The sequence below is a fragment of the Panulirus ornatus genome, chromosome 71 (genome assembly GCF_036320965.1).
Source record: "Panulirus ornatus isolate Po-2019 chromosome 71, ASM3632096v1, whole genome shotgun sequence".
NCBI lineage: Eukaryota > Metazoa > Arthropoda > Malacostraca > Decapoda > Palinuridae > Panulirus > Panulirus ornatus.
In genome coordinates, this window is record NC_092294.1 from 10560317 (window position 1) to 10587312 (window position 26996).

The window sequence follows — 26996 nt, forward strand, 5'->3', positions numbered from 1 at the left end:
GGCCCCGATTGCTCAAAACCTTTTTCACATCATCCTTCCACCTCCAATTTGGTCTCCTGCTTCTCGTTGTTCCCTCCACCTCTGACACATATATCCTCTTGGTCAACCTTTCCTCACTCATTCTCTTCATATGTCCAAACCATTTTAACACACCCTCTTCTATCTCAACCACACTCTTTTCTTTACCACACATCTCTCTTACCCTTTCAATATTTACTCGATCAAACCACCTTACACCACATATTGTCCTCAAACATTTCATTTCCAACACGTCCACCCTTCTCACCACAAGCCCATCCATAGCCTATGCCTCGCAGCCATATAATATTGTTGGGACTACTATTCGTAGACAGCGATTAGGAGGGAGAGGAACGGGTGACTGAAGATTCCCTTTCCTGTATCATCTTATCTTTCTGACTCATATGCACATGGGTTGCTGGTATTCACTCCATAACACAGCTTCTCTCTATATCACTAAACACTCAACAACGCATAAGTTACAAGACTGTTCTCAACTCTGAATTTTCCTGTAGAGAATGGTGCGCGCTGGCCCTGACATGGCAAAATCTCGTCGTAATAGAAATGGGAATCGATATCAAAGACTGAGAGAGTTAATTTCTCTAACAGGATGTCAGAGTTTACAGACAGTAAATGTCATTTAGCCTCACCAGTAATCACTTATAAAGATCGCGGTCTTTGTAGGAGTTCTTCAGTCTTAATGCTTCAGACAATCGTCAAGAGCGGTCACCATCACGATGGACGACGTTTTAAAAGCATCTTGAGTTGCTCAAGTCGACGAGGCTAGACAGTATCAAGGCAAATGGCATATCAGCCTCAGCCAGCTTAAAGGTCAAAGAAGGCATAGGCCCGAGTAGTCTTGGCCAGATTACTTAAGTAAGCGTGGAAACGGCTAGACCCAGCGGGTTGGTCTCACGATTTAAGGCAACATTCCGTGCCTGAGATAAATAACGACCTCGCCAATATTGGCAGAGGCCGATAGTGGTTTTTAAATTACACCTGAATACCTTATCGAATATCAATGGCTGGGATGCTGAGGGGCGGGAGGCCTAGATTTTGTGATGGATGAAGGAGAGTGATTGAGTGAAGGAGGAACGAAGAGGAGACAAATGTAAGAAAATCACATAAGTAAGAAGAATGGAAGCCAACAACTGCATTCCAGAGGCTGGAAGAGTTTTATAAGGGCCGGAATTATTTTTCTTGGAGCATTTGTTTCACACCTACGTGGGTCTTACTCGTCTGAGTTTGGAATACTCCTCACACATTTGAGGGTGGGGGTCGGGATGGGGGGTGGGGAAGGGGGAGGGGGTTCATGCGTTTGGCTGCTGCATCACATAACTCCTGTATGAAAACCGGCCACTCAAGCACTGGCTTTTATGATACTTTCTTTCCTCGAACCGCTTAGTAGACAGGTTTACATGAACGTCAGTCTGCTCATCGCAGTTAAGACGATGAAAAACATACATAAACTAGACAAGAACTCAATGCCAAAGGAAAACAAAAATGTATAGATAATACTATCATGGAAGAAATGAGATCTAATATGCTAGCTCTAACACCATATGATATAATATTGCGTCTGAGGTAGAAACAGGTTGATCGTATATGTTATTTAGAATACTTGCTTTTGGTGTAGAACACTATATGTGCATGTACCCAGTTTTCTGACCACATTTCATGTTCCAAATCACGACATAAGGAATGCCGGCGATATTTTGTAACACAGAAACACTGATCATATTGTGGTGAGAATCTGCGGCGGTGTTGTAAATGCTTGGCGGGATACTGAATCCAGGATGACATGAGCGTTCAGCCGGCCAAATCAATCATTAGCAGCTCACCCTGCACTGCAATCTAGCCATATTCCGCTGCAACGTAGGCGACGTTCACATGACGCGCCTGTGCTGACTGCCACTGTGCGAGTTACAGTTTGAAGGTGGAAAATACCGAGACAAATGTCACTAACATGAAGAATCTTTTAAGAAAGAGGGTTGCCGTGGAGACTCCGGAAGATATAAATATCATCATATCATTTGAGATGTTTGTTCCGGTTTCATTCAAATCAATCAACTGAGAAATGAAACCATGAAGTTATCATTCTACTTTACCGAGCATTTCTAGATATGGACAACAAACACAAAAAAAATACCTGATTTCAACAACATATCTATCGGCTAAGGATGAGGTACATCAATTAGAAATTTGATCAACACCAAAGCAGTGATGATAAACAATGACATTTCAAACTCTGATCACTGTGATTCGAAAATCATTAACGTAAGAAAACTGTGGTACTAAATTGGCCCATCATTTTTCAGTGGCTTATTATATCTTTTTTAGTAATACTAACCACTCATCTATCACTTTTCAGCAGTTTCTTATAACTTCTCTCAATACAGTTATCCACATTCGAAAATCTATCTTAACAGAATAGCAGTATGAATCATTGAAACCAGTGGCAGAGACTCAGAACAAGCCACAGATTACATGAAGTAGCCATGGAAGGTTCTAAAACAAAAGGCAAAGGAAATTTGCCTTTCAAAAGAAACAATGAAACCCTCCAGTCATGAAGGGCGAGAAATGGTCTTTGGTGAGGGTGCACACTACCCTAATAAGGATACAATCTCACTAATAAGGAAGCATCCTACCCTAACGAAGGTGCACACCGCCCTAATGAGAATCCACACTTCGGGTGTATAGCGCCATAAGAGGTTAAAGTGTCCTATTGGAGATGGACAGTGCTCTAGGGCTGGTGAACAGTACCCTAATGAGGGTGCACAATGCACTGATGAGGGTGCACACTGCTCTATTGAGGATGTACGGTGACCTTGTGAGGATGCATACTGCCTTAATGAGGGTGTACATTACCCCAGTGAGGGTGTACACTGTCCTGGTGAGTGTGTACAATGCTGTCATGACTATATATACTACCTAAGCAAGGTTACACACCACTCAAGTGAGGGTACACAGTGCCCCGGTGAGATTGTATTGTGCTCTGGTAAGGCTGCACAGTACACTGAAAGGGGTGTTAGGTGCCCTGGTAAGGCTGCACAGTGCCCTAATAAGGATGCATAGTGCTCTGAGAAAGGTACACAGTCCTCTAGTGATGCTTTGTACATTCCTTCACCCTCTCAATCAATACCCTCCCATATAATTTCCCAGGAATACTCAACAAACTTATACCTCTGTAATTTGAACACTCACCTTTATGCCCTGCCGCAAACCGACATTCACTGGGAACCAATCACTTTCATCTCTTCCTACTCGTACACTTGCCTTACATCCTCAATAAAAACTTTTTACTGCTTCTAACAACTTACCTCCCACACCATATACTCTTAATTCCTTCCACATAGCATCTCTAAAACTCTGTCATATGCCTTCTCCAGATCGATAAATGCTACATACAAATCCATCTGTTTTTCTAAGTATTTTTCACATACATTTTTCAAAGCAAACACCTGATCCACACATCCTCTACCACTTCTGAAACCACATTGCTCTTCCCCAATCTGATGCTCTGTATATTCCTTCACCCCCTTAATCAATACCCTCCCATATAATATCCCAGGAATACTCAACAAACTTATACCTCTGTAATTTGAACACTCACCTTTATCCCATTTGCCTTTGTACAGTGGCACTATGCATGCATTCCGCCAATCTTCAGGCACCTCACCATGAACCATACATATACTAAATATCCTTACCAACCAATCAACAACACAGTTACCCCCATCTTTAATATATTCCACTGCAACTCCATCCAAACCCGACCATCTGTTCTCTCGTCTTACACACTTTGTTACCTCCTTCCAAAACATCTTTTTCTTCTCCCAAAAATTTAACAACACTCTCATCCTAACTCTCATTTGCCCTCTTTTTCACCTCTTGCACCTTTCTCTTGACCTCCTGCCTCTTTCTTTTATACATCTCACAATCATTAGCACTATTTCCCAGGAAAAATCGTCCAAATGCCTCTCTCTTCTTTTTCACCAACAATCTTACTTCTTCATCCCACCACTCACTACCCTTTCTAATCTGCCCACCTCCCACGCTTCTCACGCCACAGGCATCTTTTGCGCAAGCCATCAATGCTCCCCTAAATAAATACCATCCCTCCCCCACTCCCCTTACGTCATTTGCTCTCACCTTTTTCCATTGTGCACTCAATCTCTCCTGGTACTTTCTCACACAAGTCTCCTTTTCAAGCTCACTCACTCTCACCACTCTCTTCACCCCAATACTCTCTTCTTTTCTGAAAACCTCTATAAATCTTCGCCTTCGCCTCCACAAGATAATGACCAGACATCCCTCCAGTTGCCCCTCTCAAAAGTCTCTCTTTCATGCACCGATCAATTAACATGTAATCCAATAAAGGTCTCTGACCATCTCTCCTACTTACATACGTATAGTTATGTATATCTTTTTTTAAACCGGGTATTCTCAATCACCTGTAATTTTCAGCACACAAATCTACAAGCTCTTCACCATTTCCATTTATAACAATGTATATCTTTCTTTTTAAACCAGGTATTCTCAATCACCAGTCCTTTTTCAGCACACAAATCTACAAGCTATTTACCATTTCCATTTATAACACTGAACACCCCATGTACACCAATTATTTCCTTAACTGCCACATTAGTTACCTTTGCATTCAAATTACCTATCACTATAACCCGGTCTCGTGCACCAAAGCTGCTCACACACTCTCTCAGCTGCTCCCAAAACACTTGCTTCTCATGATCTTCCTTCTCATGACCAGGTGCATAGCCACCAATTATCACCCATCTCTCTCCATCCACTTTCAGTTAACCCACATCAATCTAAAGTTTACTTTCTTACACTTTATCACATACTCATACAACTCCTGCTTCAGGATTAGTGCTACTCCTTCCTTTGCTCTTGACCTCTCACCAATCCCCCTGACTTTACTCCCAAGACATTCCCAAACCACTCATCCCCTTTACCCTTAAGCTTCGTTTCAATCAGAGCCAAAACATCCAGGTTCCTTTCCTCAAACATAGTACCTATCTCTCCTTTTTTCTCTTCTTACTTACATCCACACACATGTAGACACCCCAGTCCGAGCCTTCGAGGAGGATGAGTACTCCACGCGTGACTCCTTCTTCTGTTTCCCCTTTCAGAAAGTTAAAATACAGGGAGGGAAGGGTTTCTAGCCCCCTGCTCCCGTCCCCTTTAGTCGCCTTCTACGACACGCGTGGAATGCGTGGGATGTATTGCTTCTCCCCTATCCCTAGGGATTATATATATTTATATATATATATATATATATATATATATATATATATATATATATATATATATATATATGTATATATATATATATATATATATATATATATATATATATATATATATATATATATATATATTATTGATGGAATAGTGGTTCCAACAATGTTATATGCTTGCGAGACGTGGGCTGTAGATAGAGTTGTGCGGAGGAGGGTGGATGTGTTGGAAATGAGATGTTTGAGGACAATATGTGGTGTGAGGTGGTTTGATCGAGTAAGTAATGAAGGGGTTAGAGAGATGTGTGGTAATATAAAAAGAGTGTGGTTGAGAGAGCAGAGGAGGGTGTTTTGAAATGGTTTGGTCACATGGAGAGAGTGAGTGAGGAAAGATTGACCAAGAGGATATATGTGTCAGAGATGGAGGGAACGAGAAGTGGGAGACCAAAATGGAGGTGGAAAGATGGAGTGAAAAAGATTCTGAGTGATCGCGGCCTGAACAGGCAGGAGGGTAAAAGGCGTGCAAGGAATAGAGTGAATTGGAACGATGTGGTATACCGGGGTCGACGTGCTGCCAATGGATTGAACCAGGGCATGTGAAGCGTCTGGGGTAAACCATGGAAAGTTCTGTGGGGCTTGCATGTGGAAAGGGAGCTGTGGTTTCGGTGCATTATACATGACAGCTAGAGACTGAGTGTGAACGAATGTGGCCTTTGTTGTCTTCCCTAGCGCTACCTCGCGCACATGCAATTACTAACTACCTTTGAATACAAGAAGTCAAGTTCTGAAATCTTAGTTGAAATCTCTGCTTTCTTTCTCTTGTTTGTGAATGATAAGAAAAATAATAGATGAAAGAAAAGAAAAGAAATTGTTGGATAAAGACCTTTCAGAAATAAACCATTATAATTTTTTCATATTTTCTACGGAAAGAACATGTCAACGGAAAACTCATTTTGAAGATGGACCAGCGTGAATATGTTGATCAGCTGTGTGTGTGTGTGTGTGAAGAGTTGCAAGATCTTAGTTAAACTGACATCATTCAGCCTAAGAAGACCACACCCATCTTGTGCCATACGTCAAAACCATAATACTAATATGGTAACATAATGATAATAATGATAATAATAGTATTGATAATAGTAATAATAATAATAATGATAATAATAATAATAATAATAATAATAATAATAATATAGGGTGTTTGGGTCGAGGTGGTGTGCAAAGTGAGAGGGTTAGGGAAAATGATTTGGTAAACAGAGAAGAGGTAGTAAAAGCTTTGCGGAAGATGAAAGCCGGCAAGGCAGCAGGTTTGGATGGTATTGCAGTGGAATTTATTAAAAAAGGGGGTGACTGTATTGTTGACTGGTTGGTAAGGTTATTTAATGTATGTATGACTCATGGTGAGGTGCCTGAGGATTGGCGGAATGCTTGCATAGTGCCATTGTACAAAGGCAAAGGGGATAAGAGTGAGTGCTCAAATTACAGAGGTATAAGTTTGTTGAGTATTCCTGGTAAATTATATGGGAGGGTATTGATTGAGAGGGTGAAGGCATGTACAGAGCATCAGATTGGGGAAGAGCAGTGTGGTTTCAGAAGTGGTAGAGGATGTGTGGATCAGGTGTTTGCTTTGAAGAATGTATGTGAGAAATACTTAGAAAAGCAAATGGACTTGTATGTAGCATTTATGGATCTGGAGAAGGCATATGATAGAGTTGATAGAGATGCTCTGTGGAAGGTATTAAGAATATATGGTGTGGGAGGCAAGTTGTTAGAAGCAGTGAAAAGTTTTTATCGAGGATGTAAGGCATGTGTACGTGTAGGAAGAGAGGAAAGTGATTGGTTCTCAGTGAATGTAGGTTTGCGGCAGGGGTGTGTGATGTCTCCATGGTTGTTTAATTTGTTTATGGATGGGGTTGTTAGGGAGGTAAATGCAAGAGTTTTGGAGAGAGGGGCAAGTATGAAGTCTGTTGGGGATGAGAGAGCTTGGGAAGTGAGTCAGTTGTTGTTCGCTGATGATACAGCGCTGGTGGCGGATTCATGTGAGAAACTGCAGAAGCTGGTGACGGAGTTTGGTAAAGTGTGTGGAAGAAGAAAGTTAAGAGTAAATGTCAATAAGAGCAAGGTTATTAGGTACAGTAGGGTTGAGGGTCAAGTCAATTGGGAGGTGAGTTTGAATGGTGAGAGGCTGGAGGAAGTGAAGTGTTTTAGATATCTGGGAGTGGATCTGTCAGCGGATGGAACCATGGAAGCGGAAGTGGATCATAGGGTGGGGGAGGGGGCGAAAATTTTGGGAGCCTTGAAAAATGTGTGGAAGTCGAGAACATTATCCCGGAAAGCAAAAATGGGTATGTTTGAAGGAATAGTGGTTCCAACAATGTTGTATGGTTGCGAGGCGTGGGCTGTGGATAGAGTTGTGCGCAGGAGGATGGATGTGCTGGAAATGAGATGTTTGAGGACAATGTGTGGTGTGAGGTGGTTTGATCGAGTAAGTAACGTAAGGGTAAGAGGGATGTGTGGAAATAAAAAGAGCGTGGTTGAGAGAGCAGAAGAGGGTGTTTTGAAGTGGTTTGGGCACATGGAGAGAATGAGTGAGGAAAGATTGACCAAGAGGATATATGTGTCGGAGGTGGAGGGAACGAGGAGAAGAGGGAGACCAAATTGGAGGTGGAAAGATGGAGTGAAAAGGATTTTGTGTGATCGGGGCCTGAACATGCAGGAGGGTGAAAGGAGGGCAAGGAATAGAGTGAATTGGAGCGATGTGGTATACAGGGGTTGACGTGCTGTCAGTGGATTGAATCAAGGCATGTGAAGCGTCTGGGGTAAACCATGGAAAGCTGTGTAGGTATGTATATTGCGTGTGTGGACGTGTGTATGTACATGTGTATGGGGGGGTTGGGCCATTTCTTTCGTCTGTTTCCTTGCGCTACCTCGCAAACGCGGGAGACAGCGACAAAGTATAAAAAAAAAAAAAAAAAAAAAAAAAAAAAAAAATAATAATAATAATAATAATGATGATAATAAAGATAATAATGATTATAATGATAATAATGATAATAATGATAATGATATGAAACAGAGAACAAAACTACCTGACCTTCAGTTTTGCGTTGCACACACACACACACACACACACACACACAAACAGTGCAAAGATTCCCCTTACTTTCCCGGTGCAGTATAAATGGGTAACTGCAAGAATAATGTGACACATCATGACATGCAAGTGACACATACCTGCTCCACCCACACGTTGGTCGTCATAATCTGGTTCTTAAGGTTCTGAAAGACAAAATACATTACATTAGTGTACGGACATGACAATTCACTAAAATCGCTCAACAGATTTAACTTTGAAAAGTTCTGAGAAAAGACAAATTTATGAAAAGACAAGGCAAATTCTGCACAGACAAAAGCTTCAGCATCAGAAATCCATCAAAAATTAATCTAAATCAAAGTTACAAACAGTAAGCAGATGACGATGTTGTTGAAAATGGTTGTCTTAGAATCTCTTTATATGTACATACATACGTATATGTATATGGTCTGGGAGGTAAGTTGCTAGAGGCAGTGAAAAGTTTTAATCAAGGATGTAAGGCATGTGTACGAGTAGGAAGGGAGGAAAGCAATTGGTTCCCAGTAAATGTCGGTTTGAGGTAGGGGTGCTTGATGTCTCCATGGTTGTTTAATTTGTTTATGGATGGGGTTGTTCGTGAGGTGAATGCAAGAGTTTTGGAGAGAGGGGAAAGAATGCAGTCTGTTCTGGATAAAAGGGCTTGGGCAGTGAGTCAGTTGTTGTTCGCTGATGATACAGCGCTGGTGGCTGATTCGGGTGAGAAACTGCAGAAGTTGGTGACTGAGTTTGTTAAAGTGCAAGAAGAAGGCTGAGAGTAAACAAGAATAGGAGCAAGGTTAGTGGGTTCAGTAGGGTTGAGAGAGAAGTTAATTGGGAGGTAAGTTTGAATGGAGAAAAACTGGAGGAAGTGAAGTGTTTTAGATATCTAGAGTGGATTTAGCAGCGGATAGAAACATGGAAGCAGAAGTGAGTCACAGGGTGGTGGAGGGGGCGAAGGTTCTGGGAGCGTTGAAGAATGTGTGGAAGGCGAGAACGTTATCTCGGAGCAAAAATGGATATGTTTGAAGGAATAGTGGTCCCAATAATGTTATATGGTTGCGAGGCATGGGCTTTAGATAAGGCTGTGCGGAGGAGGGTAGATGAGTTGGAAATGAAATATTTGAGGACAATATGTGGTGTGAGGTGGTTTGATCGAGTAAGTAATGAAAGGGCAAGATAAATGTGTGGTAATAATAAGAGTGTGGTTGAGAGAGCAGAAGAGGGTGTATTAAAATGGTTTGGTCACATGGAAAGAATGAGTGAGGAAAAATTGACAACAAGGATATACGAGTCAGAGGTGGAGGGAACGAGGAGAAGAGGGAGGCCAAATTGGAGGCGGAATGATTTGAGCGATCGGGGCCTCAACATACAGGAGAAAGGTGTGCAAGGAATAGAGCGAACTGGAACGATGTGGTATACCGGAGTCGACGAGCTGTCATTGGATTGAATCAGGGCATGTGAAGCGTCTGGGGTAAACCATGGAAAGTTTTGTGGGGCTTGGATGTGGAAAGGGAGCTGTGGCTTCGGTGCAATACACATGAGAGCTAGAGACAGAGAGTGAAGGAATGTGGCCTTTGTTGTCTTTTCCGAGTGCTACCTCGCGCGTGCGCGCGCGGGGAGGTGGGGGGATTTCCATGTGTGGAGGGGTGGCGACAGGAATGAAGGCAGCAAGTATGAATATACTGACTGTATTATTGACTGGTTGGTAAGGTTATTTAATGTATGTATGACTCATGGTGAGGTGCCTGAGGATTGGCGGAATGCATGCATAGTGCCATTGTACAAAGGCAAAGGGGATAAGAGTGAGTGCTCAAATTACAGAGGTATAAGTTTTTTGAGTATTCCTGGTAAATTATATGGGAGGGTACTGATTGAGAGGGTGAAGGCATGCACAGAGCATCAGATTGAGGAAGCGCAGTGTGGTTTCAGAAGTGGTAGAGGATGTGTGGATCAGGTGTTTGCTTTGAAGAATGTATGTGAGAAATACTTAGAAAAGCAAATGGATTTGTATGTAGCATTTATGGATCTGGAGAAGGCGTATGATAGAGTTGATAGAGATGCTCTGTGGAAGGTATTAAGAATATATGGTGTGGGAGGCAAGTTGTTAGAAGCAGTAAAAAGTTTTTATCGAGGATGTAAGGCATGTGTACGTGTAGGAAGAGAGGAAAGTGATTGGTTCTCAGTGAATGTAGGTTTGCGGCAGGGGTGTGTGATGTCTCCATGGTTGTTTAATTTGTTTATGGATGGGGTTGTTAGGGAGGTGAATGCAAGAGTTTTGGAAAGAGGGGCAAGTATGAAGTCTGTTGTGGATGAGAGAGCTTGGGAAGTGAGTCAGTTGTTGTTCGCTGATGATACAGCGCTGGTGGCTGATTCATGTGAGAAACTGCAGAAGCTGGTGACTGAGTTTGGTAAAGTGTGTGAAAGAAGAAAGTTAAGAGTAAATGTGAATAAGAGCAAGGTTATTAGGTACAGTAGGGTTGAGGGTCAAGTCAATTGGGAGGTAAGTTTGAATGGAGAAAAACTGGAGGAAGTAAAGTGTTTTAGATATCTGGGAGTGGATTTGGCAGCGGATGGAACCATGGAAGCGGAAGTGCATCATAGGGTGGGGGAGGGGGCGAAAATCCTGGGAGCCTTGAAGAATGTGTGGAAGTCGAGAACATTATCTCGGAAAGCAAAAATGGGTATGTTTGAAGGAATAGTGGTTCCAACAATGTTGTATTGTTGCGAGGCGTGGGCTATGGATAGAGTTGTGCGCAGGAGGATGGATGTGCTGGAAATGAGATGTTTGAGGACAATGTGTGGTGTGAGGTGGTTTGATCGAGTAAGTAACGTAAGGGTAAGAGAGATGTGTGGAAATAAAAAGAGCGTGGTTGAGAGAGCAGAAGAGGATGTTTTGAAATGGTTTGGGCACATGGAGAGAATGAGTGAGGAAAGATTGACCAAGAGGATATATGTGTCGGAGGTGGAGGGAACGAGGAGAAGTGGGAGACCAAATTGGAGATGGAAACATGGAGTGAAAAAGATTTTGTGTGATCGGGGCCTGAACATGCAGGAGGGTGAAAGGAGGGTAAGGAATAGAGTGAATTGGATCGATGTGGTATACCGGGGTTGACGTGCTGTCAGTGGATTGAATCAGGGCATGTGAAGCGTCTGGGGTAAACCATGGAAAGCTGTGTAGGTATGTATATTTGCGTGTGTGGACGTATGTATATACATGTGTATGGGGGTTTGTTGGGCCATTTCTTTCGTCTGTTTCCTTGCGCTACCTCGCAAACGCGGGAGACAGCGGCAAAAAAAAAAAAAAAAGTATACATCTGTATATGTATGTATACCTTGAAATGTATAGGTATTTATACATGCGTGTGAGGTCGTTTATGTATATTCATGTGTATGTGGGTGGGTTGGGCCATTCTTTCGTCTGTTTCCTTGCGCTACCTCGCTAACGCGGGAGACGACAAAGTATAATAATAATAATAATTGTATATATAAATATATATATATATATATATATATATATATATATATATATATATATATATATATATATATATATATATTGTGCTGGTTGAATATGGAATGAATTTTTGGAGTATATACCGAGCACGAGCCAACATTAGCCTCAAGCACGGCCAATATAGCACTCGGGAAACTCCGGCCATCTCAAGCGGGTCATTTTCCCTTCAGTGTTTACTCCTGGAATCAGAGCACTCCTTAAGCAGCTTGCGTTAGCCTGATCAGGACTGTGGTACCTACGTCGGCCTGACCCAGACTGTGGTATCTGCTTATTCCCAAACGGCGATGATGACCGTAAATCATATTTGTTTTCTTTGTTACTGAATCAAGCACTTGTTTACATAGAGTTGCGATGATAACTATGAACTCGTAGTTTGATGATGACTATGAACCTGTAGTTTTATGATGACTATGAACCTGTAGTTTGATGATGACTATGAACCAGTAGTTTGATAACTATGAACCTGTAGTTTGATGATTATGAACCTGTAGTTTGATGATAACTATGAACCTGTAGTTTGATGATGACTATGAACCTGTAGTTTGATGATGACTATGAACCTGTAGTTTGATAGATATGAACCTGTAGTTTGATGATGACTATGAACCTGTAGTTTGATAGATATGAACCTGTAGTTTGATAACTATGAACTTGTAGTTTAATGATAACTATGAACCTGTAGTTTGATAACTATGAACCTGTAGTTACACGAGAAAGTTCCTCGTTTTTCCAGTTAGGTTGCCTGCAGGCCATTCTCCATGAGCTAGGAAAACTAGTGGTGGAGAAAAAGAGTCTGGAAAACGTGTAAAAGACTGAAGCTAAAGCTGGGTACCCGTTGTTGAGAACTAGAGGGAGAACAGTAAGTGTTGCGAGATCAGGGAGAGTCGCTTGCAAGAGATAACGTCCTAGTAAAGCTGAAGACTAAACATGTGGACTGAAACCAGTTTCCTTGTTAAAACATGGTCGGTTATGATTACACACTCAATATATAACATTTTGCAATAAGCGTCGCAAGAGACTGGATCAGACGGGAAGATTAGTTACTGTAGCAGAGAGAGAGAGAGAGAGAGAGAGAGAGAGAGAGAGAGAGAGAGAGAGAGAGAGAGAGAGAGAGAGATGTAAGAGGCTTGTTCAGTTCCAAAATTTAGTCTTGTAACTGTGGCAGAAGTAAACATTGGTTCCAGAATATGCACGGGAAGGATCCAAGACCTGGAGAGTCCGTCCCAGTCAATACTTAAGACGTTGAGACGTGAGGTACGGTTCCGTCCCGCTCTATCCTGATGAGTGACACGTGAGGCAGGGTTCCGTGCCAGTCAGCCCAGATGTCGTAGTGTTACATCTGATTCTTTCACACTTAGCAATGTCAATTATACTTGAGCATAAAGTATCAAGATATTCATAACTCAATTTTTGTCACCTACAGGGTGAATGGGCTTTTTACAACTTCAATTCTCTTCACTGTATTATTAGTATTTCACTTTTTTTCTTATTTCTTCTGTATGACGCTTTCCTAAAACTCTCCACATTACCCAACGATCTTTTCCTCATTCTCGAGACGACAAGTCCATCGCTGCCTAAGACAGTTAGTGACCCACATGGCCATCGTCTCTGGGCTTCTGGGTCACGAGCCCTTCGCCTGGTACAGAAACTGACGGCCTTTGATCAGATATTTCTGATGGGGAGAGGGTTCCTCATGGCTGTGAACCAATATCTACGGTCATGACGATCCTTCATTTTCGGTCCTTCCGTAACTAATTTGTATTACCTGAGCATCTGTTTATTTAATCACATCATCATATTTCATTCGCAGGAACGATCATACGAGTACTCTTGTCAAACACTAATAGTGATGTTTTCCTATTTTCCTCTTGTGTTATGTGGTCATACTCCCACTATCATCCTCTTATGTTATGTGGTCATGTTCACAGTGTTATGCTCTTGTGTTATGTTATTATGTACATATTATAATCCTCTTGTGTTATATGGCTATGCTCACAGTTTAATCGGTCACATTCACAATAATGCCTTTCTTTCTGTTCCTGTCTAATTAACGCCTGCTGATTCCGAGTCTAGCGTCTTCGCGTAAGAGAAACGTAGGCACATCTGACCAGCATGAGTGCGGGTAACTATTGGTAGTTAGTGGCAGTAAACGTGGGGACAAGCTGCTGGCTAGTGGTGGTTATCGGTGATGAACGAGGGAGGAGAGATTATGACTACTTGCGGTTAGTGGTGGACTAATGAGGCCAGCTGCTGAATAGTGGTGGTTAACGGTGAAACCAATGGCTGTGTCGGTAGGCTAGTGGCATCTCTGGCTCCATCACCGCTGGCTTCAGCAAAAACAGCAACCCTAGTATCATTGTCTGTCTCTCACCACATCTCTCGCAACTCATGAATTTTATCTCAAAGGCATAACTTACACATAGGCTTTGGCACACGTTATTCTACCACAATTCTCTACTCTTTGCATTCCTTTCACTACAGCGCCACGGGATGACATGCTACGTGATGCATGGATAACTACGGAGCGCCTGACAACAGTACAATACAAAATGTAAGAAGCAAACGGTTATCAGACTCCAGAGCAGTATAGGGCATACTGTTGGCTACTCGTCTGAGGTCCTATAAAGGAGAACGTCTCTAATTGTATCAAGAGGAATATATAGAGATGTACTATGTGCCTAGCAGAGTATCCGATGACTACTCTACTTGCAGTGAGGAAAGTCCATATTCAGACTGCAAAGAACCCTCATACTACCTACCTAGGACAGTTTCTGAAGACTGCGTTGCTAAATCACCTGACAGGGATCCCAAGAACCAGGTCCATAATAAGGTTAGATAATTACTTAGAAAACAATTAGATACAGAAGTGATCTAATCACTAATTGCACAATTCCCCTCCCCTCACACCTTTCAGAATAACAGTGAATCTAATGGGCCTCCGAGAGGGATAATGCCAGTGACCTAACCTGATCTGACCAGCAATTAAAAGGTTAACAGCCTCGGAAACTTTGTCCAGATCCAGTAATGAGTGTGGATTACGATCGTCCCGAGCCACACGGGAGCTTCACATTTCTCTATATTATCTCTTACTGGACGGCTCTTTATGTACTGGCCTCTGTACATACAGCAGGACTATGGGGTTAATCTTACTGTATTGGTCTAGGTACAAACAGCAGGACTATGGGGCCAGTCTTATTGCATTGGCCTACGTACACACAGCAGGACTGTGGGGCTAAGCTAACCTTATTGTATTGGCCTTGGTATATGTAGGAGGACTGTCCATATCAATATTCATTTAATTAATAATTCTTCTGTTAGTATTTTTTTTTTTTGTTAAAGTGCGTACATTCCTATGCTGTACCAAGGTCTTCTGCTCAGAGTAATCCTCTTGTAACGTTTGTCTCTTACAGTAGTGATACCAAACAACGTCTGCGGGACTCCACGTTTACCTGATGTAGTAGGATCATGTTTGTTGGATAGCGTTCTTGCTGGGCAAGGTCTACATTCTGTAAGGTATCTGGAGGCAGGGCACTCGAAGAGCGACCCATAGATGTCACGGGAATAGTGGATTGGGGACGCAAATCATCTTGGTACTAATAGATGTTCTGGGAGCGTTAAAGAATGTGTGGAAGGCGAGAATGTTATCTCGGAAAGCAAAAATAGGCATGTTTGAGGGAATAGTTGCGAGGCGTGGGCTAAAGATAGGGTTGTGCGGAGGAGGGTGGATGTGATGGAAATGAAATGTTCGAGGACAATATGTGGTGTGAGGTGGTTTGATCGAGTAAGTAATGAAAGGGTAAGAGAGATGTGTGGTAATAAAATGAGTGTGGTTGAGAGAGCAGAAGAGGGTGTTTTGAAATGGATTGGTCACATGGAGAGAATGAATGAGGAAAGATTGACAAAGAAGATATGTGTGTCAGAGATGGAGGGAACGAGATATGGGAGACCAAATTGGAGGTGGAAGGATGGAGTGAAAAAGATTTTGACCGATCGGGGCCTGAACATACAGGAGGGTGAAAGGCTTGCAAGGAACTGAGTGAGTTAGAACGATGCGGTATACCGGGGTCGATGTGCTGTCAATGGATTGAACCAGGGCTTGTGAAGCGTCTGGGGTAAACTATGGAAAGCTCTGTGGGGCCTGGATGTGGAAAGGGAACTGTGGTTTCGGTGCATTGCACATGACAGGTATGGACATGTGCGTGTGTGGGCGTTTCCGTACATACATGTGTATGTGGGTGGGTTGGGCCATTCTTTAGTCTGTTTCCTTGCGCTACCTCGCTAATGCGGGAAACAGCGACTAAGTATATTACATGAAGTAATAATAATAATAATAATAATGATAATATAATATATATATATATATATATATATATATATATATATATATATATATATATATATATATATATATATATATCATTTATTTACCTATTTTGCTTTGTCGCTGTCTCCCGCGTTTGCGAGGTAGCGCAAGGAAACATATATATATATATATATATCCCTGGGGATAGGGGAGAAAGAATACTTCCCACGTATTCCCTGCGTGTCGTAGAAGGCGACTAAAAGGGAAGGGAGCGGGGGGTTGGAAATCCTCCCCTCTCTTTTTTTTTTTTTTTTTTTTTTTTTTTTTTTTCCAAAAGAAGGAACAGAGGAGAGGTCCAGGTGGGGATGTTCCCTCAGGGGCCCGGTCCTCTGTTCTTGGCGCTACCTCGCTGTCGCGGGAAATGGCGAATAGTATGAAAAAAAAAAAAAAAAAAAAAAAAAAAAAAAAAAAAAAAATATATATATATATATATATATATATATATATATATATATATATATATATATATATATATATATATATATATAAAATGCCTATTTTTTTCACAAATTTAAGTCTTGAGCCGTTCATATATCGTGTTCAGCTGATATTAACAAAGTAGGCTAATTTCAGCTGACACTGCAGTTGAATAACTGGCAGGAAAATAGTCGGTATTACATGAAGCCGGTACATACACGTAAGACTCGCTGGTAAATAAGGGACACAGCTGGAACATTCTCAGGGGACAATGTTTATGAGTAATTATTGATAATCAGACAATGCAGCTTCTAGTGTAACGTTGTACAAGGAAAACAATCATCCGCCCTCATTACTTTACATTTACTTTGGTTGAAATTCATCAACTATGTATTGCATCAACTTTGGGGTCTCTCTAGTTCTCCTAAGTTGACGCAATCCCCATCATTCTTTAATTTTCTCATCGCCCTGGCAACATCAGCAATCATAATGAGGTATTCGTTCATACCTTCTGAAAGGTCATTCATAAAGATTATGGAAAACAATGATAGCAGACCCGAGCCTTGAGGCACACTAGTGGTGATCCCAACCAATTTCGGAAAGGCTCCTCTGATATAAGTCCTTTCTTCCAATCAACTATGGTAATTTTCTCTTTCTTTTGAAGGTCTCTTCTGTTTCTTCCGGCATGATGATCTGGTTTTGTGTGCGTGTGTGTGTGTGTGTGTGTGTGTGTGTGTGTGTTTACGTTTATTTCGGCCAACTCATGTTTGGAGAGTCAGTCTCAGGAAAGCTTAACACAGAATAATCAATATTCCTTAAGTACCAGTTCCATCAAATAATATCAACCCCTCTAAACCCTCTGTCTTATCGTCCTTTACTTTATTACCTTCAGTCATGTTCTCCCTTCTTCCTTTCTTACATCAGTACCTTCCCACAGTAAGGTCTCACTCTCCTTCCTGTCTCCACACAAGACGTTCTCACAGAAAGGACTCCTCCTCCCGCCCCCTAGCGAAACACATTAAGGCCTCCGAGAACAACAGCTTTTAACAATAATTATTCCCCTCACCCTCCGTGCTATGCTTCCTCCTCTCTCCCTCCCTCGTCCACAGGGTATTCATGGTCCATTTAGAAGAAAGTTACACACACAAAAAAGTAGAGTTGGGAGACTCACAGCATTGTAGTCAACGTCAGGTGTCTCCACCTCACGACAGTTTCCACAAGAGATTGTAAGCTTTTTTCTTCCTTAGGATATTCTTTTTTCTTAATTGGTCACTATATATAAGCAGACAATTTTCATACTCGTAAATATGCTTTTCATACATTAATTCATACTTTTGATCGTGGGTGACGTGAAACTATGGAGCGTGATTGATTGCTAGAGAGAGAGAGAGAGAGAGAGAGAGAGAGAGAGAGAGAGAGAGAGAGAGAGAGAGTGTGTACTTACTTCTATTTATAAACACGTACGACGAGATTTTACGAAAAGGCAGGGCTAGCGCGTACAGGTCTACTGTCCGTGCTAACAGATACGTCTAAAGCAATACGAGTTGTCCACACTCACGCTATGAACTCAGTTGTCTGCTTTTATTCCTCTACAATTACCTAGAATACGTAATATGACACAAAGCATTATGTCACACGATGACAACCTAGGAATGGACCGTTGTGGTGTCTGCTTCTTTCCTCACACCACTAAATATTGGACCTCTACTATCTCATGGTTTTCCGAATAGGTACAACCAGCCGTATTTCAAAACAAAGTTATCTTTTCTTATGCTGAAGGCTCTAGTCACGGACAAAAGTCCACAGGACTTAACTTGAAATGAAAGGAGTTAAAAGGAGAATTAAGGAGACAAGAAGAAAATAGATTAAGTTTTGAAAGAAGTGGAAATCCTGCCATTTAAAGCGAGTCAGGTCTTAGGTATTAGGAGACAAAGAGATGAAGAGTTTCAATACCTCGAGGTGTAGGGAAAGAAACGGACATCTCAAAAGCCCATTCTTGAGTTGCCAATGGCCACACGGTCATCATCAAACACAGTGGCTTGCCATATGTTATGTGCTATTGCTAATGACAAGGGGATCCAAGAAGCCAGTTAAGGCAACAAAAATCAAAGCAACGTCAACAGAGGAGGGGAAAAGAGTCTGTCCTTTGAATTAAGGTAAGAAAGATGAGAAGGAATGCTTTGGACAAGAATCTATCTAATATTTATGTAGAGCTACAATCTCCCCAGATGTGTGAGCAATATTCCATTTAAGCACAGATCCGTCCTTTGCACAACTGGAGCAACTGTTCAGAAGAGAAGAGGATGGCTATTTTTTTCTTAAGTGGCAAACGTAGCTGCTATCTATGTTATGTGGGATCACCAGTGAGGTGATATGTTACGCTGATACTAAGTTGTGTTGAGCGGTGGAATTAAAGGCCCGTCAAATGATACAGGAAAGTTATGTAGGAGTTACAGAAAGAGACGAGAGCAGACACTGTGTTTAGAGGCATTAAACTTACCTACGTTGCATCCGGCCCTACTGCGATATTCTGGTCAAGTTTACGGTTAACATTGTAACGAAACGGGACATAATCGAGCGAATAATTATTGAGTAAATTTGAGGGCAATGGATAAATACATTGTTGAGTTGTCAACTTATGAATCAACTTAGTATCTGTTGAAAATGAATCAACTTAGTATCTGTTGCCATAGGATATCGCTAATATATAGGAGGAGAAGCGTAAAAGATATGACAAAAGCCTGAGGGGCACCGTTGTTGTTGAGAGAAGTCGATCCAAGAACAGTTACGGAGAGAGACCTGCCGGAAGGAAGCAATATATGACGATAGAGAGGGAGGGACGAGAAGCAAAAGAGAGGAGATTGGAGATGAGACCCCGATGTCTCTTTCAGTCAGGAACATTTGATATATCAAGAACTACAACATAAGCTTCAACGTTAAAAAAAAGATAGTATAAAAGATCTTCCTTTTGTCTGTGTTTCTCTTTCTTTTGCTCTCTCTGTATGTTTCACACAAGGCCTAGCCTCCATAGGGGCTTCTATTCTTCTCTAAACCTTTCAACAAAGAGAGAGAGAGAGAGAGAGAGAGAGAGAGAGAGAGAGAGAGAGAGAGAGAGAGAGAGAGAGAGAGAGAGAGATCTGAAGATGTATTGAATAGTTTATCGGGCAAGAGGTTGGGGTTTGGACAGCGAAATGGCAGAGTTATATGCAGAGTACGCCACTGCCGCCACCACCATACAGAAAGGCAGACAGGCTGGGCTCCTGCATCCGTAAATATAAGATGAGGTCGCTTGTTTTCGTAGACGTTAATATGATAATGGATGCGGGCGGAGGTTGTCCAAAAGTATGAAGGCTTCACGTTACTCATCAAACTGAATATGACTACATATAAGAGAAAACGAAAGTAAATAAGACAACCGTATGAATATACTCACAGACGTCCACGCCTCCACAACTCAAGCGTATGGGAAAAAACAAATGCACGAATATATGCGTACACAACATATATATCTCACATTACGTTGTTTCTCTTCTTCAAAGTCCTATGCTCAATCCTGATAAATCAACAGCTTTCTCACTTGTTTTTTTTATCCATCTACATCCACATTTTCCCAAAAGTACTAAAATATGCCATATTACATTGATTACTATTACTTGATCGCCGTTTCCCGCCAAATAACAAATCCCTCCCCCCGCATGCGCGCTAGGTAGCGCTAAGAAAAGACAACAAAGGTCACATTCGTTCACACTTAGTCTCTAGCTGGCATGTATACTGCACCGAAACCACAGTTCCCTTTCCACATCCAGGCCCCACAAAACTTTCTATGGTTTAACCCAGACGCTTTACATGCCCTGGTTCAATCCATTGACAGCACGTCGACCCCGGTATACCACATAGTTCCAATTCACTCTGTTCCTTGCACGCCTTTCACCTTCCTGCATGTTCAGGCCCCAATCGCTCAAAATCTTTTTCACTCCATCCTTCCACCTCCAATTTGGTCTCCCACTTCTCCTCGTTCCCTCCACCTCTGACACATTTATCCTCTTTGTTAATCTTTCCTCACTCATTCTCTCATTGTGACCAAATTATTTCAAAACACCCTCTCCTGCTCTCTCAACCACACTCTTTTTATTACCGCACATCTCTCTTACCCTTTCATTACTTACTCGATCAAACCACCTCACACCACATACTGTCCACAAACCTCTCATTTCCAACACATCCACCCTCCTCTGCACAGCTCTATCTATAGCCCACGCCTCGCAACCATATAACATTGTTGGTATATATATATATATATATATATATATCTGCGTAACGGGCGGAGGCGCTGCTGCTGGGCTGTGATCGCCCCTAATAGGGAAATGTATGTTGTATGCCCTATGAAAGTGCGCGTTTATATGCACTATATTCGTATTCATATACCTCCGTATTGTACAATTAGGTTCTGCAAAATGCTATCTGCTGATTGTATGAGCCTGATGGGACTTGACAGGTCTAGACCTCGTTGCTCAGCAATGTGAGACGAAGGGTATTCGATTACTTAGTATTGGAATAGTCATTTCCCTGTTAGGGGTGATCATGGCCTGGCGGTGGCGCTTCCGCCTGACACGCATGGGGTCCCGAGTTCGAGCATGGCTGTTGGAGTTTTGTATGTTATATATATATATATATATATATATATATATATATATATATATATATATATATATTATCCCTGGGGTTAGGGGAGAAAGAATACTTCCCACGTACTCCCTGCGTGTCGTAGAAGGCGACTAAAAGGGGAGGGAGCGGGTGGCTGGAAATCCTCCCCTCTCGTTTTTTTTTTTAATTTTCCAAAAGAAGGAACAGAGAAGGGGGCCAGGTGAGGATATTCCCTCTAGGGCCCAGTCCTCTGTTCTTAACGCTACCTCACTAATGCGGGAAATGGCGAATAGTATGAAAGAAAAAGAATATATATATATATATATATATATATATATATATATATATATATATATATATATATATATATATTTTTTTTTTTTTTTTTTTTTCATACTATTCACCATTTCCCGCATTAGCAAGGTAGCGTTAAGAACAGAGGACTGGGCCTTAGAGGGAATATCCTCACCTGGCCCCCTTCTCTGTTCCTTCTTTTGGAAAATTGAAAAAAAAAAAAAAAAAAAATGAGAGGGGAGGATTTCCAGCCCCCCGCTCCCTTCCCTTTTAGTCGCCTTCTACGACACGCAGGGAATACGTGGGAAGTATTCTTTCTCCCCTATCCCCAGGGATAATATATATATATATATATATATATATATATATATATATATATATATATATATATATATATATATATATATATATTCTTTTTCTTTTTTCATATTTTCATACTTTGTCGCTGTCTCCCGCGTTAACGGGGTAGCGCAAGGGAACAGACGAAAGAATGGCCTAACCCATCCACATACACATGTATATACATACACGTCTACACACGCACATATACGTACATATACATCTCACCGTATACATATATATACACACACAGACATATACATATATACACATGTACATAATTCATACTGTCTGCCATTTATTCATTCCCGTCGCCACCTCGCCACACATGACAACCCCTACTCCTGCATGCGTGCCAGGTAGCGCTAAGAAAAGACAACAAAGGCTACATTCGTTTACACTCAGTCTCTAGCTGCCATATATATATATATATATATATATATATATATATATATATATTTTTTTTTTATACTTTGTCGCTGACTCCCGCGTTTGCGAGGTAGCGCAAGGAAACAGACGAAAGAAATGGCCCAACCCCCCCCCCCCATACACATGTATATACATACGTCCACACACGCAAATATACATACCTACACAGCTTTCCATGGTTTACCCCAGACGCTTCACATGCCTTGATTCAATCCACTGACAGCACGTCAACCCCGGTATACCACATCGCTCCAATTCACTCTATTCCTTGCCCTCCTTTCACCCTCCTGCATGTTCAGGCCCCGATCACACAAAATCTTTTTCACTCCATCTTTCCACCTCCAATTTGGTCTCCCTCTTCTCCTCGTTCCCTCCACCTCCGACACATATATCCTCTTGGTCAATCTTTCCTCACTCATCCTCTCCATGTGCCCAAACCACTTCAAAACACCCTCTTCTGCTCTCTCAACCACGCTCTTTTTATTTCTACACATCTCTCTTACCCTTACGTTACTCACTCGATCAAACCACCTCACACCACACATTGTCCTCAAACATCTCATTTCCAGCACATCCATCCTCCTGCGCACAACTCTATCCATAGCCCACGCCTCGCAACCATACAACATTGTTGGAACCACTATTCCTTCAAACATACCCATTTTTGCTTTCCGAGATAATGTTCTCGACTTCCACACATTCTTCAAGGCCCCCAGAATTTTCGCCCCCTCCCCCACCCTATGATCCACTTCCGCTTCCATGGTTCCATCCGCTGCCAGATCCACTCCCAGATATCTAAAACACTTCACTTCCTCCAGTTTTTCTCCATTCAAACTCACCTCCCAATTGACTTGACCCTCAACCCTACTGTACCTAATAACCTTGCTCTTATTCACATTTACTCTTAACTTTCTTCTTCACACACTTTACCAAACTCAGTCACCAGCTTCTGCAGTTTCTCACATGAATCAGCCACCAGCGCTGTATCATCAGCGAACAACAACTGACTCACTTCCCAAGCTCTCTCATCCCCAACAGACTTCATACTTGCCCCTCTTTCCAAAACTCTTGCATTCACCTCCCTAACAACCCCATCCATAAACAAATTAAACAACCATGGAGACATCACACACCCCTGCCGCAAACCTACATTCACTGAGAACCAATCACTTTCCTCTCTTCCTACACGTACACATGCCTTACATCCTCGATAAAAACTTTTCACTGCTTCTAACAACTTTCCTCCCACACCATATATTCTTAATACCTTCCACAGAGCATCTCTATCAACTCTATCATATGCCTTCTCCAGATCCATAAATGCTACATACAAATCCATTTGCTTTTCTAAGTATTTCTCACATACATTCTTCAAAGCAAACACCTGATCCACACATCCTCTGCCACTTCTGAAACCACACTGCTCTTCCCCAATCTGATGCTCTGTACATGCCTTCACCCTCTCAATCAATACCCTCACATATAATTTACCAGGAATACTCAACAAACTTATACCTCTGTAATTTGAGCACTCACTCTTATCCCCTTTGCCTTTGTACAATGGCACTATGCACGCATTCCGCCAATCCTCAGGCACCTCACCATGAGTCATACATACATTAAATAACCTTACCAACCAGTCAACAATACAGTCATCCCCTTTTTTAATAAATTCCACTGCAATACCATCCAAACCTGCTGCCTTGCCGGCTTTCATCTTCCGCAAAGCTTTCACTACCTCTTCTCTGTTTACCAAATCATTTCCCCAACCCTCTCACTTTGCACACCACCTCGACCAAAACACCCTATATCTGCCACTCTATCATCAAACACATTCAACAAACCTTCAAAATACTCACTCCATCTCCTTCTCACATCACCACTACTTGTTATCACCTCCCCATTTGCGCCCTTCACTGAAGTTCCCATTTGCTCCCTTGTCTTACGCACTTTATTTACCTCCTTCCAGAACATCTTTTTATTCTCCCTAAAATTTAATGATACTCTCACCCCAACTCTCATTTGCCCTTTTTTTCACCTCTTGCACCTTTCTCTTGACCTCCTTTCTCTTTCTTTTATACATCTCCCACTCAATTGCATTTTTTCCCTGCAAAAATCGTCCAAATGCCTCTCTCTTCTCTTTCACTAATACTCTTACTTCTTCATCCCACCACTCACTACCCTTTCTAATCAACCCACCTCCCACTCTTCTCATGCCACAAGCGTCTTTTGCGCAATCCATCACTGATTCCCTAAATACATCCCATTCCTCCCCCACTCCCCCTTACTTCCATTGTTCTCACCTTTTTCCACTCTGTACTCAGTCTCTCCTGGTACTTCCTCATACAAGTCTCCTTCCCAAGCTCACTTACTCTCACCACCCTCTTCACCCCAACATTCACTCTTCTTTTCTGAAAACCCATACAGATCTTCACCTTAGCCTCCACAAGATAATGATCAGACATCCCTCCAGTTGCACCTCTCAGCACATTAACATCCAAAAGTCTCTCTTTCGCGCGCCTGTCAATTAACACGTAATCCAATAACGCTCTCTGGCCATCTCTCCTACTTACATACGTATACTTATGTATATCTCGCTTTTTAAACCAGGTATTCCCAATCACCAGTCCTTTTTCAGCACATAAATCTACAAGCTCTTCACCATTTTCATTTACAACACTGAACACCCCATGTATACCAATTATTCCCTGAACTGCCACATTACTCACCTTTGCATTCAAATCACTCATCACTATAACCACTAAAACCACTAACACACTCATTCAGCTGCTCCCAAAACACTTGCCTCTCATGATCTTTCTTCTCATGCCCAGTTGCATATGCACCAATAATCACCCATCTCTCTCCATCAACTTTCAGTTTTACCCATATTAATCGAGAATTTACTTTCTTACATTCTATCACATACTCCCACAACTCCTGTTTCAGGAGTACTGCTACTCCTTCCCTTGCTCTTGTCCTCTCACTAACCCCTGACTTTACTCCCAAGACATTCCCAAACCACTCTTCCCCTTTACCCTTGAGCTTCGTTTCACTCAGAGCCAAAACATCCAGGTTCCTTTCCTCAAACATACTACCTATCTCTCCTTTTTTCACATCTTCGTTACATCCACACACATTTAGACAACCCAATCTAAGTCTACGAGGAGGATGAGCACTCCCCGCGTGACTCCTGTTTCCCCATTTTTTTTAGAAAGTTAAAAATACAAGGAGGGGAGGATTTCTGGCCCCCGCTCCCGTCCCCTCTAGTCGCCTTCTACGACACGTGAGGAATGCGTGGAAAGTATTCTTTCACCCCTATCCCCAGGGATAATATATATATATATACATACACTGTTACTGGAGTGGTAGTTTTCATACATGGTGCTTTGACAAGAAAATAGTGAAATTGGAAAAAATGTAGCGTAGACATTGAAGCTTATTGATACAGTGGTCAAATTGATGAGAACTAATATTGACGTTTGTGTAAATAAATTATACATTTCCTTTTTCCATAGCCAGAGGTTGAACCATTATGTGACATCCATTTTTTTCATTTCATTTCAAGCTAGAAGTTTCAGTTTTCTAAATTGTTTCTTACATTTTTCATATGTATATATATGTGTGTGTGTGTGTGTGTGTAAATGTGCGTGTGTATGTGTGTGTGTGTATATATATATATATATATTTTTTTTTTTTCAAACTATTCGCCATTTCCCGCATTAGCGAGGTAGCGTTAAGAACAGAGGACTGGGCCTTTGAGGGAATACCCTCAGCTGGCCCAATTCTCTGTTCCTTCTTTAAAAAAAAAAAAAAAAAAAAAAAAAAAAAAAAACGAGAGGGGAGGATTTCCAGCCCCCCGCTCCCTCCCCTTTTAGTCGCCTTCTACGACACGCAGGGAATACGTGGGAAGTATTCTTTCTCCCCTATCCCCAGGGATATATATATATATATATATATATATATATATATATATATATATATATATATATATATATATATATATATTATCCCTGGGGATAGGGGTGAAAGAATACTTCCCACGCATTCCTCACGTGTCGTAGAAAGCGACTAAAGGGGACGGGAGCGGGGGGCCAGAAATCCTCCCCTCCTTGTATTTTTTTTAACTTTCTAAAATGGGAAACAGAAGAAGGAGTCACGCGGGGAGTGCTCATCCTCCTCGAAGGCTCAGATTGGGGTGCCTAAATGTGTGTGGATGTAACCAAGATGTGAAAAAAGGAGAGATAGGTAGTATGTTTGAGGAAAGGAACCTGGATGTTTTGGCTCTGAGTGAAACGAAGCTCAAGGGTAAAGGGGAAGAGTGGTTTGGGAATGTCTTGGGAGTAAAGTCAGGGGTTAGTGAGAAGACAAGAGCAAGGAGAGGAGTAGCAATACTCCTGAAACAGGAGTTGTGGGAGTATGTGATAGAATGTAATAAAGTAAATTCTCGATTAATATGGGTAAAACTGAAAGTTGATGGAGAGAGATGGGTGATTATTGGTGCATATGCACCTGGGCATGAGAAGAAAGATCATGAGAGGCAAGTGTTTTGGGAGCAGCTGAATGAGTGTGTTAGTGGTTTTGATGCACCAGACCGGGTTATAGTGA

The 26996-nt window shown here is 41.8% G+C and overlaps 1 protein-coding gene across 2 annotated transcripts in view; it reads right to left on the reverse strand.

The window, feature by feature from the left end:
• The window catches only part of LOC139747994 (acetylcholine receptor subunit alpha-like 1), a 420788-nt gene that overhangs the window by 78244 nt on the left and 315548 nt on the right, over window positions 1–26996 (reverse strand). For both annotated transcript variants that reach the window (XM_071660530.1, XM_071660531.1), the window contains exon 2: window positions 8511–8555. In XM_071660530.1, coding sequence (XP_071516631.1) covers window positions 8511–8555 — 45 coding nt within the window. The remainder of the gene's footprint in view (window positions 1–8510; window positions 8556–26996) is intronic.